The 16698-nt window shown below is 44.1% G+C and overlaps 1 protein-coding gene across 2 annotated transcripts in view; it reads right to left on the bottom strand.

Moving 5' to 3' along the window:
* Window positions 1-16095, bottom strand: part of CCDC68 (coiled-coil domain containing 68) — a 49816-nt gene extending 33721 nt beyond the window's left edge. Inside the window, exon 1 of one of the 2 annotated variants that reach the window (XM_038744094.1) lies at window positions 16029-16095. Coding sequence is in view for 1 of the 2 variants with exons in the window: in XM_038744093.1 (XP_038600021.1) it covers window positions 7537-7562 (26 nt within the window). In the remaining variant the exon portion in view is untranslated. Of the gene's footprint in view, window positions 1-7536; window positions 7595-16028 lie in introns of those variants that run through there. The other variant, XM_038744093.1, reaches the window with a different exon arrangement.
* Between the last annotated feature and the right edge of the window lie 603 nt (window positions 16096-16698).

Below are 16698 nucleotides of genomic sequence, written 5' to 3'. Positions count from 1 at the left end.
GAGATGGGATTTGAACCCATGACCTCTGACTCCCAAGCTGGTGCTCTTTCCACTGAGCCACGCTGTTTCTCTAAGGGAAGTCAAGTGACTTGCCCTAGATCACACAGAAGCAAGTGGCAAAACTGGGATTAGTATCTAGGTCTCCTGACTCCCGAGCCCATGTTTTTTTCTACTATGCCACACCTTCCATGTTTATGATGACAGATGCATAGCACACTTCCCTTTTGAGTCCCATTCTGTAGTTAGGTGTACTGCTGTGTCTTCCTCAACTAGCACATGGCAGGGTAATCTGGTTTTCAACTGGTCTGCCCCTTGTCTGCCACATTTGCCTTTATGCTTCTTATTTCGATTTTAGGCATCTCCCTCCCTCCATGGTGACACTTGCCGCCAAGTCTCCTGATTTGGAAGCAGCATCCAGGATCTGGAAGACCTGCGGAGGGAAGGTAAAGATTCTAGAACAGGTGGAAGGGGCAAGGACAACTCTTAGGGATCCCCCAGAGTTGTTCTACATTCAAATGAACTTGACGTAATTCCACAAAGTGGCATCTTGTGAAGTCTTTATATTATGCTATATGCAATATCACAGGTATCTCCATATCTGATATTTTTGAGAGTCATGGAGGGCATCTTCGCCTAAGGAGATCATTTTAAAAGGTTTAATTGTAGAACTAATCCTCAAAGAGTCCTTAGAGCTGAAATTTAGAGTATCAGCTTTGTTAAGCAGAAATTGACCAGGTCACACAAATTTTTTTTTATTGTTCTACTGGCCAGATTTGTACCATGATAGGACACTAGCAGCAGATTAAACAACTGCAACTTGTTTTGAACTCTTCCAGAAAAGGGACTGTTTGTCAAGGCCCAATAAATGATTTTAGTTTCTCTTTAATGTCAAACAAATCATTTCTATTTTTTGGAAGTCAGATCTCCTTTTACTACAATTATTGTGAAACAATTAGTTTGTTGTTTTTTTCTCCAAAACCATATAGCATCCGGGTGACACATATTAACAGAGAAGGCCCTGAATCTTCTATTGGTTAGATTTTTCTCCTAAAAATGGGCTAGCTATCTGAAAGGCTGGGCAATTAACTTTAAGAAGCTTTGTTAAGAAACTTGAACAAGTGTAAGTTAAGATTTTTCTCTAGTAACTGCCTTAATAGAAATTCATTTTGTCATCATTTTGAACCTTGAGAAGCAACGTGGCTTAGTGGAAAGAGCCCGGGCTTGGGAGCCAGAGACCGCGGGTTCTAATCCCAGCTTCTCCACTTGTCAGCTGTGTGACTTTGGGCAAGTCAAACTTAGCTTCTCTGTGCCTCAGTTACCTCATCTGTAAAATGGGGATTAAGACTGTGAGCCCCATGTGGGACAACTTGCTGACCTTGTATCTACCCCAGCACATAGAACAGTGCTTGGCACATAGTAAGTGCTTAACAAATACCATAATTATTATTATCAACAGTATTTATTGAGGGCTTACTGTGTGCAGAGCACTGTATTAAGCACTTGTGAGAGTACAATACAACAGAGTTGGCAGACACGTTCTCTGCCCACAATGAGCTTACAGGCTAGAGGGGGAGGTCAGACATTAAATACATCATTTATAATATATAAATTCTTCATTTCATTCATTCATTCAATCGTATTTATTGAGCGCTTACTGTGTGCAGAGCACTGTACTAAGTGCTTGGGAAGTACAAGTTGGCAACATATAGAGACGTTCCCTACTGAACAGTGGGCTCACTTTATTTGTTCAACTGTTCAAGTCTGCTAGGCTTCAATTGCTCAGGATCACATGCTTCTTAGCCTGTTGAACAATGATGACCACTCATATAAAAATTATTTTAGAGAGTCATTGTCAAGGCTAAGGGCTGTAAGCTCGGCACACAGTAAATGTTCAATAAATACCACTGAATGAATCTGTCCACCAGCTCCAGGAATTGCTTGTACTTCTCAGATGCCTTCATATGGTCTGCTGAGAGAGGTTTCCCCTAGCCCTAATCTATTTTCATGTCTTTCTTCTCCTGCAGACTGTGAGCTCCTTCTGGGCAATGAATCGTGTCTACCAAATCGGCTGTATCAAACTTGCTTGAGAGTTTAGTACAGTGCTCTGCACACAGTAAGAGCTCAATAAATACCACTGATGCGTTGATTGGGCAACAAGATTTCCCCACTTTCCCACTGAGTTTGCCATTTATTTCAAGTTCCAGAACCTACAGGAGTTCCAGAACTTCTCTGGAATACTTTAGAAACATACAACGTTTCAAAATAATCTTGATGATAATCGTTTCAAATTAGCATTCCTTTGCTTCCAATGATTCTATGTCCAAGTCTGCACAAGAGAGGAACATTTTTCCTTCATTGGAATGATCTGGTTCATTCATTCATTCATTCAATCGTATTTATTGAGCGCTTACTGTGTGCAGAGCACTGTACTAAGTGCTTGGGAAGTACAAGTTGGCAACATATAAAGATGGTCCCTACCCAACAAGGGGCTCACAGTCTAGAACAGGGAGACAGACAACAAAACAAAACATGTGCATAGGTGTTAGGGGAAAAAAGGTATAAGGAATGAACATGGTGGGAACAAAGGTTGTAGCATCAGAGACACCAAAGACTTCTTGGCTGTGTGACATTAGGTAAGTCAACTAACTTCTCTGTGCCTCAGTTACCTCATCTGTAAAATGGGGATTAATACTGTGAGCTCCATGTGCACCATGCACTGTCTCCAACCTGATTAGCTTGTATAGCCCAGCGCTTAGTACAATGCCTGACACATAGTAAGCACTTGACAAATATCACAAAAAACAAAAACAAAAGACAGGATCCATTATAATCTATGTAGTGAACTCTGGATTTTCCAGCTCCTAGCTCCATTTACAACTCTGTTGCCTCCATAAGGGGTCTTCATCATGGCCTTCTCATCCTCCAGACTGAGTCCAGGAAAGTTGTAAAGCTGTCTCCCCACGAAGACAATGTTAGACAGACTTTGTGGACCATCAGAAGACATGTAGGAAGAAGCTTGTTATAGGTAGGGAATGTGTCTACTAATTCTGTTGTATTGTACATTCTCAAGCATCTAGTACAGTGCTTTGCACATAGTGAGCACTCAATAAATATTGTTAATTTATTGATACCACAGTCACAAAAACCCTGCCTAGATGGCCTCAAATTAGATGGCTTCTGATTCCACATCTATAAAGTATTATAAAAGCAGTTACTTGCAAATCCTCCTTTCATATGATTGAATATGGAGCGGTGCACTTTTAGAACATGAAGAAAATGTGGATTTAGGGGTCACATATGAATTGGCTTTGTCTCAGGAAGAAACAACTGATAGAGATTCCAGTTAGAAAGATCCCCAGGGCAGGGAGCATGCTCCCCATTTCCTTTGAAAGTTTCTACAACAGGATGGGTGTAAGCTGTTATTTACAGTAGATATTCCATTCATAAGCAGTGTAGCCTGATGGAATGAGCACAGGCCTGGGAATTAGAAGACACGGGTTCTAATCCAGTTCTGCCACTTGTCTTCTGTGTGACCTCGGGCAAGTCACTTTATTTTCTTCTGCCTCATTTTCCTCACCTGTAAAATGAGGATTTAATATCTGCATTCACTTTCCCTTACACTGTGAACCCCTGGGTCCAATCTGTTCATCTTAAATCTGCCCCAGCACCTACTACTGGGCTTGACATATAGGAAGCCCTTAACAAATACCACAATTGCTATTTTAAATCATTTTATGCATTGTCAGTTTTCGATTAGAAGCACATCCATTTTTAGAGAAGCAGCTTGACCTAGAGGATAGAGCAAAAGCCTGGGAGTCAGAAGGACCTGAGTTCTAATCCCAGCTCCACCACTTGTCTGCTGTGTGACCTTGGACAAGTTGCTTCTCTTCTCTGTATCTCAGCTACCTCATCTGTAAAATGGGGATTAGGACTCTGAGCCCCATGTGGGACAGGGACTGTGCCCAACCTGATTTGCTTGCCTCTACCCCAGTGCTTAATTTGGTACCTGGCACACAGTAAGCACTTAACAAATAAAACAATTATTATTTCCGTTAATATTACGCTCACTCATAAATACACTCTGATTGGATTCAGTGTGATAAATGTAATAAAACTACAGTTCCCAGATGGGATCTCCAAGCCCAGAAAGCAGAGCTTCCCTCTCTCTACCTTGGGCCCATATTATTGGGCCCAGCTGGTCTTATGCTTCCCTTGCCTAGGATCACAATGGCAGTCACACTAAGAACAGAATCAATCAATCAATCAATCAATCATATTTATTGAGCGCTTACTGTGTGCAGAGCACTGTACTAAGCGCTTGGGAAGTACAAGTTGGCAACATACAGAGACAGTCCCTACCCAGCAGTGGGCTCACAGTCTAAAAAGAATCCATAGCAATTTGACCATCAGGGCTGCTTAATGCATCTTGGCCCTTCTCCCTCTTTTCATTTCCCTTCTCCCAGCTCTCTCCCCATCTTCAAAGCCCTACTAAAATCATACCTCCCCCAGGAAGTCTTCCCTGATTAATCTCATCTCCCCACCCTATTTTCCATCCCTCATGAATCATCTGTGCTTTTCAGTCCATAAACCAATCCATCAGCGGTATTTACTGAGTGCTTAGCTTGGGAGAGTACAATGTAAGAGTTGGTAGAGACATTTCCTGCCTAAAGGGAGTTTACAATCTAGGGAGACAGATAATAATATAAAACTTTTATAACATATAAATTAAACTATACATGTGTAAACATAAGTGCTGTGGATGAGGTAAATAAAAGGTACAAATCCAAGTACAAGGGTGAGGCAGAAAGGAATGGGAGAAGAGGAAATGAAGGCTTAGTCAGGGAAGTCCTCTTGGAGCAGTGCCTTTGATAAGGTTTTGAAGTGGGAAGAGTGATTGTCTGTCAGATATGAAGTAGGGGGGAGTTCCAGGAAGGGGAAAGGACTTGAGCGAGCGATCAGCGGTGAGACAGATGAGATCAAGGTACGGTAAGTGGGTTGGCATTAGAGGAGTAAAGTTTGCGGACTGGGTTGTAGTAGGAAATCTGGGAGGTAGGTAGGAGGGGGCATGGCAATAGTGTGCTTTAAAATCAATGGTGAGAAGCTTCTGCTTGATCTGGAGGTGGATGGGCAACGACTGGAGGTTCTTGAGGAGGACTGGTGGGAAGGCCTGGACTGAACACTCTTTTAGAAAATAATGAACCAGGCAGCATAGTGAGGTAAGAACTGGAGTGGGGAGAGACAGGAGGCAGGTAGGTAAGCAAAAAAGCTGATGCAGTAGTTAAGGTGGGATCTGATAACTGCTTGGATCAAGGTAGTAGCGGTTTGGATGGAGAGGAAAAGCATGGATTTTAGCAATGTTGTGAAGGCAAAACCAAGCGAATTTGGTGACATATTGAACATGTGGGTTGAATGAAAGACATGAGTAGAGGATAAGCACTTAGGTTCTTAGCACGTCCCACACCACTTATGTACATCTCCTTAATAGTTCAATTTTTCCCCTACCTGTAATTTATTTTAATGTCAGTTTTCCCAGTTACATTGTAAACACCTCAATGGCAGGGATTGAGTCTACTTACCCCAAGTGTTTATTGCAGCGCTCTGCACACAGTAAGAATTCAGTAAATACCACTGATTCATTGATTTTGGCAACTGGGATTATGGGAGAAGGGCTGCAAAGGAAAAGTGGATTTAAAGAGCCAATTAAAAGTGTTCAGAAGCCACTGAGATTGAATTTTGCACAATGAGTTATGCTTCATAAATGTCAGTGCTAGTTTCTTCAAAAAGAGAGAAAATCCATGTTTTAAATTAACTGTAATTGAGCCTTGATTGGGTTAAACTGAAAATTTTTTAAAAAAATTTTAAGCTAGAAAATTAATTTTTAGTGCTGGGTGGCAACAGTGAATACTTTCTAAGTATTTAAGCTGCCTAGGTTGATTGCTGTCCTACTCATGTTACATAGCCTAATTTTTCTAGCCTATTGTTCTTTGGAAATGCATATGATATCATTTCATAGTACGTTCGTAAGTTCACTAAAATTATTAGGATGCCTAAAACATTTAAATTAAAATGTGGACAACTATGGTAATTACTTTGCTTACAACTATTTTGTATTAAGTACAGTTTAAAATTCAGCACACACCTCACCATGTTTAATGTGCAATGATGAAGATGAAATGTTCCATCTCTAACAAAACATAATTAATGATGTAAGCATTGCATAAATACACATATTAAAAGATGATTTTCCTTTATAAGGCTGTTTGAATACAAGCTCTGTGGCAGTATAGGGCACAGACGACTCAGTGTTGAAACGTACATGCTTTGTAAATATGAGAAAATTAAATTCCATATTTACTAGCCAATTAAGTAACCTCATACCTTAAATGAGTATTATGTGGTAGTCACTAAACGTTTATGGGGTGGGGAACTTTATTAATTGATTTTGTGTACTGATGGTTTTGAGCTCATTATGGGCAGAGAATATGTCCATCAATTCGGTAGTATTGTATTCTCTCAAGTGCTTAGTACAATGCTCTGCATATAGTAAGTGCTCAGTACCACTGATGGATTGATTAGGGCTGCTCTCGAGGGCATCCTGATTATTATATGATAAATCTTGACTGCCAGAGTTATGCTATGGGAGTAGGCATCCTTTTTAAAATAGCAATTCATATCACTTTTTTGGGGTCACAGTTTATACACAGACACACACTCAATCTCATCATCTCTAGTCACTGTACAATCTCTACCCTCACCAACGTTGAAATTCCTCTTTCTGTCCACAATCTCTTCACCTGACTTCTCTCCCAATTACCCACTCCCGGCAAATCAGTCCTGTTCCTCAAAAGAGACCTGCAATCTTTAAATACACTGCATTTTCTGAAGTCATTATGCCCCATTTGGTCTCCATACACGCAAAACTACCTTCTCAACAGACAAACTAGCAACTTCAACATCACTCTCTCTCTCTCTCAACTCACTCCTGTATCCCTCCACTGGCCTCATACCACTAACCTGCAACCTTGGATCACCTCCATTGCATTCCTTCTCTGGTCCTTTGCACAAGCTGCAGAGCACTTCTGGCAGAAATCCAGGTACTGGGCCAACCTCAATCACAACTTCAATCTCACCTGCATTAACTCTGCCCTTTCCTCTGCTGACAATGTTATTTCTCCATTTTATTGGCTCGTATTCTCTCCTTCTCTGCCATCTTATATTTCCTCATGCCTTCAAGGACATCTCTAATTGGTTATCACACCAACACCTCAAATTAACATATTCCAAACAGAACCCCTCATTTTCTCACCCAAACCCTGTTCTCCCCCTGACTTTCCCATCACTGTAGACCACACTACATCCACCCTATCTTACAAACCCATAACCTTGGCATTATTCCCAAATCATCTCTCATTCAACCCACTTATTCGATTTGTCACCAAATCTTTCCTGTTCTACACTCATAACATTGCTAAAATTTGCCCTTTCCTCTCCATCCAAACTATTACTTTGGTGCTCCAAGCACTTATCACATCTCACCTTGATTGCTGCATTAGCCTCTTCATTGACCTCCCTGGCTCCCCATTCCACGCCTTACTTCGCTCTGCTGCCTGGATTATTTTTCCTTAAAAAAAACAAACCCCAAAATAAAACCTTCAATCCATGTTTCCCTACTCCTCAAAATCCTCCAATGGTTGTCTATTCACCTCCAAATCAAACAGATCCTAATCATCAGCTTTAAAAGCAGTCAGCTGGCACCATCCTTCTTGCCTCTCTGTTTTCTTACTTCAATCTAGCCCACTCTCTTTGGTTCTCTACTGTCTAATCGCTATAAGCTTATTAAGCAAGGAACGATTCTACCAACTCTGCTATATTGTACTCTACCAAGTGCTTAGTACAGTACTCCCCACACAGCAAGCACTCAGTAAACACAATGGATGATTAATAATAATGGCATTTGTTAGGTGCTTATTATGTGCCAGGCACTCTACTAAGCGTTTGTACCCCAATCTTGTCGATCTCTCTGCTGAATCCTTTTCCACTCCCTTCCTCTGGCTTGAAACTCCCTTCTACTTCATATATGACAGACAGACCATTCATTCATTCAATAATATTTATTGAGCGCTTACTGTGTGTAGAGCACTGTCCTAAGCGCTTGAAAAGTTCAATGCGGCACCACTCCCCCGCACCTTCAAAACCTTATTGAAATTACATCTCCTCCAAAAGGCCTTCCCCAACTAAGCCCTCTATTCTCCGATCCCCTCTCCCTTCTGTGTCAACTATGCCCTTGGATCTGTACCCTTTAAGCACTTGATATTCACCCCACTCTCAGTCCCACAGCACTTATGTACTTATCCATAATTTATTTTAATATTTGTCTCCCCCCTCTAGACTGTAAACTCCTTTGGGCAGGGAAAGTGTCAACACACTCTGTTGTACTGTACTCTTCCACGTGTTTAGTGCAGTATTCTGCACACAAGTGCTCAATAAATGCCATTGATTAATATGAGAGCTATATTTGCTTTCAAACTTGATTGAGAGGAATATATATATAAGTATATATATATATATACTGCTGGGGTGACAACAGCACCAGTGGTGTGTGCCAAACTATCCTTTTTTTAATTGTTTTTATTGTTTCTCATGTCTTAAGTAACTTGTCATTGTCTTAGTTTTTCATCTGGAGATTTGGTAGCTGTTCTTCCTCCTACTTGCACTGGAAGCCCCATGTGGGACAAGGACTATGTCCGACTTGATTATCTTAATAATTATGGTATTTGTTAAGCACTTACTATGTGCCAAGCACTGTACTAAGCACTGGGGAGGATACAAGAAAAACTGGGTTGGACACAGCCCCCATCCCACATGGGACTCACAGTCTCAATCCCCATTTGACAGATGAGGAAACTGAGGCACAGAGAAGTGAAGTGACTTGCCCAAGGTCACATAGTGAGCAAGTGGTGAAGCAGGGATTAATCTTGTGTCTACCCCAGGACTCAGTAGAGTGCACAGTACAGTGTAAATGCTTTACAAATATAATTATCATTATTTTTTTCTCTCTCTATCCTTCTTTCACTCTCCCAACACCCAAATAAACCCCATTATGTCCTTATATATTCTTCCAGGGCTTAATTCAATATCTCTTACACTGAAAGCCCTTAATAAGCATCGGCTCATATATCTGGAAAACATGATTTACATGTTTTTAATAGAATTACTGACAGAGACAGACCAAAGAACATCTGATCATTTTTACCCATTAGTAATGCAGAATGCTATGTCCACCCATTTTTTTTTCCCCTTCCTAATTTGACATGACACCGAATGGGCCTATTGCAAACTCTGAATGATGTTTCTCCGTGTCTCTTTACAAATTTACGAATATTTCTGTGACGAAGCTGGAAATAGATGGTCGGCAGTGCTTGGCGCATATAAGAGCTTAACAAATACCATCATCATCATGATCTACAATACAAGTGCCAGTGAGGAACTGCAGTGACCCCACCAGTGCCATCCCACGGCCCGGAAAGAACCGAGCAGTGGCAGCAGAATGGTTGCCACAGCAGCAGGTAGGACAGGATGAGGGAGAAAGTATCAGGCTGGCAACCTGAACATCTCTGAGCCAGACATAGACCCTGCGCTACATACTGAACAGCCTTCAATGAGATCAGGATCCCTAGGATGGCCGAAGGGAGGTTTCCAGGTCACAGCGTGAGCCCAGATCTGCTAACATTACAGTATTCTGCCGTCACATGGCAGTTTCATTGGAGGAAAGCCAGTCAATATTAACTACAGACCCAAGTCATTATCCAACCTCTCTCTGGGCTGAGTTAGGCAGGATTGGTCTTTGTTCTTTAGGAAGCAGCAGAGCCTAATGGAAAGAGCACAGGATTAAGAGTCAGGGAGACTCAGACTCTATCCACCGCTCCAACACTTACCTGCTGTGTGACAGGTATCACTTGCCCTCTCCCTGACTTTCCCGTCACTGTAGATGGCACTACCATCCTTCCCGTCTCACAAGCCCGCGACCTTGGTGTCATCCTCAACTCCACTCTCTCGTTCATCCCTCACATCCAATCCGTCACCAAAACCTGCCAGTCTCACCTCCACAACATCACCAAGATCCGCCCTTTCCTCTCCAACCAAACCTCTACCTTGCTGGTTCAATCTCTCATCCTATCCTGACTGGATTACTGCATCAGCCTCCTCTCTGATCTCCCATCCTCCTGTCTCTCCCCACTTTGGTCTATACTTCACGCTGCTGCCCGGATCATCTTTGTGCAGAAACGCTATGGGTATGTTACTCCCCTCCTCAAAAATCTCCAGTGGCTGCCAGTCAACCTATGCATCAAGCAAAAACTCCTCACTCTCGGCTTCAAGGCTCTCCATCACCTTGCCCCCTCCTACCTCACCTCCCTTCTCTCCTTCTACAGCCCAGCCCGCACCCTCCGCTCCTCTGCCGCTAAACTCTTCACTGTACCTCATTCTCACCTGTCCCGCCATCGACCCCCGGCCCACGTCCTCCCCCTGGCCTGGAATGCCCTCTCTCCGCACATCCACCAAGCTAGCCCTCTTCCTCTCTTCAAAGCCCTACTGAGAGCTCAAATCCTCCAGGAGACCTTCCCAGACTGAGCTCCCTTTTTCCTCTGCTTCTCCCCATTCCCCCCACCCTACCTCCTTCCCCTCCCCACAGCACCTGTATATATGTTTATACAGATTTATTACTCTATTTATTTTACCTGTACATATTTACTATTCTATTTATTTTGTTAATGATGTGCATCTAGCTTTACTTCTACTTATTCTGATGACTTGACACCTGTCCACATGTTTTGTTTTGTTGTCTGTCTCCCCCTTCTAGACTGAGCCCGCTGTTGGATAGGGACTGTCTCTATATGTTGCCAACTTGTACTTCCCAAGTGCTTAGTACAGTGCTCTGCACACAGTAAGTGCTCAATAAATACGATTGAATGAATGAATGAATGAATGAACCTCTCTGGGCTTCAGGTTCCTCATTTGTAAAATGGGGTTGAAATAGTCAAGTCATTCGGTCGATCGTATTTATTGGGGGCTTACTGTGTGCAGAACACTGTACTAAGCGCTTTGGAGAGTACGATGCAATAAACTGATAGATTCCCTACCACAACGAGCTTACAGTTTAGAGGTGGAGAGAGACATTAATATAAATAAATAAATTACAGAGGCATACATAACTGCTGTGGGGCTGGGTGGGGCGGAGATGAATAAAGGGAGTTTCAATAAATGAAATCCTGGGGTAGATACAAGACAGGGCAACACAGAAGGGAGTGGGAGAAGCAGAAAGGAGGGCTTAGACAAGAAAGACCTCTTGGAGACGTGCCTTCAATAAGGCTGTGAAGGAGGGGAGAATAATTACCTACTGTCTCCCCTTTCTCGTACTGTCAACTCCACATGGGACCAGCACTGTGTCCAATATGATTAACTGCCCCAGTGCTTAGCAAAGTGCATAGAATGTAAAAAGAAATACCATCATCTTCAATGAAATCACTAGAATTTATTGTCTGTGTGCACTGCCCTAAACTCTTGGGAGAGCATAATATATAATTGCTACACATGATCCTCAGATCAAGGAATTTACAATCTAGAGAAGGGAGGGACAGGTAGAAGGAAGTAATAAAGTATAAAGATATGGACCTAAGAGCTACATGGGTGTGCGTTTCCAGTCGGCAATTGTGTTGGCTAGAGGGCGGGAATATGGGAGATTAGTCAGGGAGGCCACCTAGAGAAGATTTGATTTCAAAGGGCCTTTGAAGTTGGGGACAACAATGACCCGTCAGATGTAAAAAAAGGAGGGAGTTCTTGGCAGAAAGAAGGGTGTGGGCAACAGGCTGGCAGCTAAGAGCCGAGAAAAGCACAGAGAGTAGATTGGAAGCTGTGCGAACTAGTGAAAAGACTATGGGCCTGGATGTCAGGACCTGGGTTCTAGTCCTGATTCTGCCATTTGGCTGCTGTGTGGCCTTGGGCAAATCACTTAACTTCTCTATTTCAGTTATCTCATTTGTAAAATGGGGATTAAGACTGTGAGCCCAAAGTGGGACATGGACTGTGTCCAACCTGATTAACTGGTATGTACCCAGTTCTATGTTCAGTGCCTGAAACGTCGTAAGCGTTAACAAATATTATTTTTTCGAAAATGGAGTCTGTAGGCTGCAGTGGAGTAGGAGAGGAGGGAGGATAGATACAGGGAAGAAAGATGATAAAGCTCATGGTCAAGAGTTTCTGATGCAGAGAATAATAGGCAACGATTGGAGATAGTCTGCCAAACTACAATTTAGAAAAATGACCCTGGCAGCAGAGTGAACAGACTAGAGAGATGAAAGAGTGTGGACAGGAAGATCAGTGAGGTCTTTCCTAGCCGTCCCAGAAAAACCACACCATGGGCATCTGATAATTGTCAACGAATGGAATTCTTTGAGTGCTTACTGTGCCCAACACTGAACCAAGCACAATACAATAGAATTGGTAGACAATCCCAGCCTATGGGGAGAAGTTTATAGAAATGTGCTCTTTGGGCCCAACTCTTTGACAGCGTCTGTTAGTATTTTGATATGGGGGAATAAAAACTTCACTAGAAACTGGAAAAATAGAACCTGTATATATATATATATATATATATATATATGTTTGTATATATTGTATATATTGTTTGTATATGTACAATATATTATATATATTCAATATATATTATATATATTATTATATTATATTATTATATATTATATATATTGCATACATTGTTTGTATATATTGTTACATATGTATATATACAAACATATACATGTTTGTGCATATTTATTACTCTATTTTACTTGTACATATTTATTCTATTTATTTTATTTTGTTAATATGTTTTGTTTTGTTTTGTTTGTTTGTTTGTTTTGTTGTCTGCCTTCCCCTTCTAGACTGTGAGCCCGCTGTTGGGTAGGGGCCGTCTCTATATGTTGCCGACTTGTACTTCCCAAGCGCTTAGTACAGTGCTCTGCATTCTGTAAGCGCTCAATAAATACTATTGAACGAATGAACTTCCGACCCAATAGAATAAGGTTTCCCAACCTCTCTGGGGAAATGACTATCCAAGCAGATACCAAACCCCAGGAAGCGCTTTGTTCCTTAATAATTCACTGCCATTTCGAATTCCCACTGTTGTCCTCGCTTTTGTCCCCTGTTCTTTCAGTCCCTGGAAAAACGATCCTCCCTTTGTAACCCGACCCGAAATGCGACTCCGGAGCGGTTCTCCGCGCCTAAGAGGAGCAGCCAATCCGCTTCCACCTCCGGGGCGGCCGCGGCCAATCCGATCCCGCCGCTGTGAGCCTGCCGCCACAGCCAATCCGCTCCCGCCGCTGCGAGCCTGGGGAGCCGCCGCAGCCAATCCGCTCCCGCCGCTGCGGGCCTGGGGTGCCGCCACAGCCAATCCGCTCTGTCGCCACTGTCGCAGGCCCTCATAAAAGCCGGCTGCGGGATACGCTCGCCCCTGACCCTAACCGGGTACTTGGAAAGGCTAATAATAATAATAATAATAATAATAACAATAATAATATAACTATAATAATTATTGATTATTATTGATATTTATTAATATTATAATTAATATGATTATATTATATTAAATATGTTAATATAATTATTGTGATAATTAATAATAATAGTTATCATTATTTTGGTATTAAGCGCTTACTATGTGCAAAGCACTGCTCTAAACGCTGGGGAGGATACAAGGTGATCAGGTTGTCCCATGTGGGCCTCACAACCTTAAACCCCATTTTACAGATGAGGTAACTGAGGCACAGAGAAGTTAAGTGTCTTGCCCGGAGTCACACAGCTGACAAGTGGATTTGAACCCACGACCTCTGACTCCCGAGCCCGTGCTCTTTCCACTGTGAGCCCACTGTTGGGTAGGGACTGGCTCTATATGTTGCCAATTTGTACTTCCCAAATGCTTAGTACAGTGCTCTGCACACAGTAAGTGCTCAATCAATCAATCAATCATATTTATTGAGCACTTACTGTGTGCAGAGCACTGTACTAAGCGCTTGGGAATAAATATGATTAATAAATATGATTGATTGATTGAGCCACGCAGCTTCTAGGCAGCGGCCCCGTGGTTGAGAAGCAGCTTGGCTCATAGAAAAGAGGTCATATGTTCTAATCCCTCCTCCATCACTTAATAATAATAATAATGATGGCATTTATTAAGTGCTTACTACATGCAAAGCACTGTTCTAAGCGCTGGGGAGGTTACAAGGTGATCAGGTTGTCCCATGAGGGGCTCACAGTCTTCATCCCCATTTTACAGATGAAGGAACTGAGGCCCAGAGAAGTTGTGACTTGCCCAAAGTCACACAGATGACAATTGGCAGAGTGGGGATTTGAACCCATGACCTGACTCATTCATTCAATCGTATTTATTGAGTGCTTACTGTGTGCAGAGCACTGTACTAAGCGCTTATAATGATGACATTTATTAAGTATTTAGTATGTGCAAAGCACTGTTCTAAGAACTGGGGAGGTTACGAGGTGATCAGGTTGTCCCACAGGGGCTCACAGTCTTAATCCCCATTTTACAGATGAGGTAACTGAGGTGCAGAGAAGTTAAGCGACTTGCCCAAAGTCACACAGCTGACAATTGGCGGAGCTGGGATTTGAACCCATGACCTCTGACTCCAAAGCCCAGGCTCTTTCCACTGAGCCACGCTGTTTCTGGGACAACCTGATTTCCATGTATCCCCCCAGTGCTTGGCACATAGTAAGCCCTTAACAAATGCCCTTATCATTATTATTATTATTATTATTATTAGTGGAAAGAGCTTAACAAATACCATGATAATAATAATTATTATTACCCAGCAGCAGGAGGGGGGAGGGAAAGAAGGAAGGGAAGGGGGCTGGTAAGAGAGGGAGAGAAGAGGGTGGGAGGGAGAGGAAAAGGTGGGGGGAAAGGGGGGACGAGGAGAGAGGGAAGGGAAAGGGAGAGATTCGTTCATTCAATCGTATTTATTGAGTGCTTACTGCGTGCAGAGCACTGTACTAAGCGCTTGGGAAGTACAAGTCGGCAACATATAGAGACGGGGAGATAAGGGGGGGGGAGGGAGGGAAAGGAGGCGGAGAAGGGAAGGGGAAGAGGGAAAGGAAAGTAAGCGTTCAATAAATACGATTGAATGAATGAAAGGGAGAGGGAGGGGAAGAAAAGGGAGGGGAAGAAGGGAAAGGAAAGGGGAGGGGAGGGGAAGGAGGGAAAGGAAAGGGGAGGGGAAGGAGGGAAAGGAGAGGGGAGGGGAAGGAGGGAAAGGAGAGGGAAGAGGAGGAGGGAAAGAAAAGGGAAGGGGGAGGGAAAGGAAAGGCAGGAAGGAGGGAAAGGAAAGGGGGGAAGGAGGGAAGGAAAAGGGGAGGGGAAGGAGGGAAAGGAAAGGGAAGGGGAAGGAGGGAAAGGAAAGGGGAGGGGAAGGAGGGAAAGGAAAGGGGAGGGGAAGGAGGGAAAGAAAAGGGAAGAGGGGGAGGGAAAGGAAAGGTAGGAAGGAGGGAAAGAAAAGGGGAATAGGAGGGAAAGGGGGAAGGAGGGAAAGGGAGGGGAGGGAAAGGGGGAAGGAGGGAAAGGAAAGGGAGGGGAAGGAAAGGGAGGGAAAGGAAAGGGAGGGAAAGGAGGGAGGGGAAGGAGTGAAAGGGAAGAGGGGGGGAAGGAAAGGGGGGAAGGAAAGCAAAGGGAGGGGGAAGGAAAGCAAAGGGAGGGGAGAAGGACAAGGAGGAGGAGGGAAAGGAAAGGGAGAGGGGAACGAAAGGGAAAGGGGAAAAGGAAAGGGGGGAGGGGGGGGTTGGCCTTTGTTTTCTGCTCTGTTCCCTTCATCCCAAGGGGCTCCGTTGTTGGGGATCGGGGTGTGGGGCCGGACCGCAGAGCGGAGAGTTCCCCTGCTCGGCCGCCCGCCTCCCCCCGCCCGGCCCGGCCCGGCCCGGCCCGGCCCGGCCCGCGCTGTCCCTCCCTGTCCCTCCCTGCCCCTTACCCCGGAGGAGGGTCCGTCCGGCCGTCCGGCCGTCCGTGAGGGCCCCTGTCCCCAGGCCCGGAGGTGGCCCGACCTCCCGGCTCCCGGCTCCCTGCTCCCGCTGAGCGGGCGGGATCCTGGGATCCTCGGCCCCGCCTCGTCCGCTCCACCCCGGGACTTTGACCTCTGTGTCACAAACACACACACACACACACACACACACACACACACACGCCCCCGACTCCGTTTTCCCCCCTTGAGCCCGGACTTTGGCTTCCATGTCGTCGTGGCTCAGTGGCAACAGCCCGGGGGCTTGGGAATCACAGGTCCTGGGTTCTAATCCCCGCCCCGAAACTTATCAACTGGGTGACTTTGGGTAAGTCACTCCACTTCTCTGGGCCTCAGTTACCCCGTCTGTAAAATGGGGATGAAGACTGGGAGCCCCGGGTGGGACAACCTGATTACCTTGTATCTACCCCAGTGCTTAGAATAGTGCTTGGTACATTCATTCAATCCTATTTATTGAGCGCTTACCGTGTGCAGAGCACTGTACTAAGCGCTTGGGAAGTAAAAGTCGACAACATATAGAGACGGTCCCTCCCCAACAACGGGCTCACAGTCTAGAAGGGGGAGACAGACAATAAAACAAAACATGTAGACAGGTGTCAAAATCGTCAAAACAAATAGAATT

The sequence above is a fragment of the Tachyglossus aculeatus genome, chromosome 3 (assembly GCF_015852505.1).
Source record: "Tachyglossus aculeatus isolate mTacAcu1 chromosome 3, mTacAcu1.pri, whole genome shotgun sequence".
In the NCBI taxonomy this organism is placed as follows: Eukaryota; Metazoa; Chordata; class Mammalia; order Monotremata; family Tachyglossidae; genus Tachyglossus; species Tachyglossus aculeatus.
The sequence above is the reverse complement of the archived record's forward strand: the minus strand, read 5'-3'. Positions and strand labels throughout refer to the sequence as shown.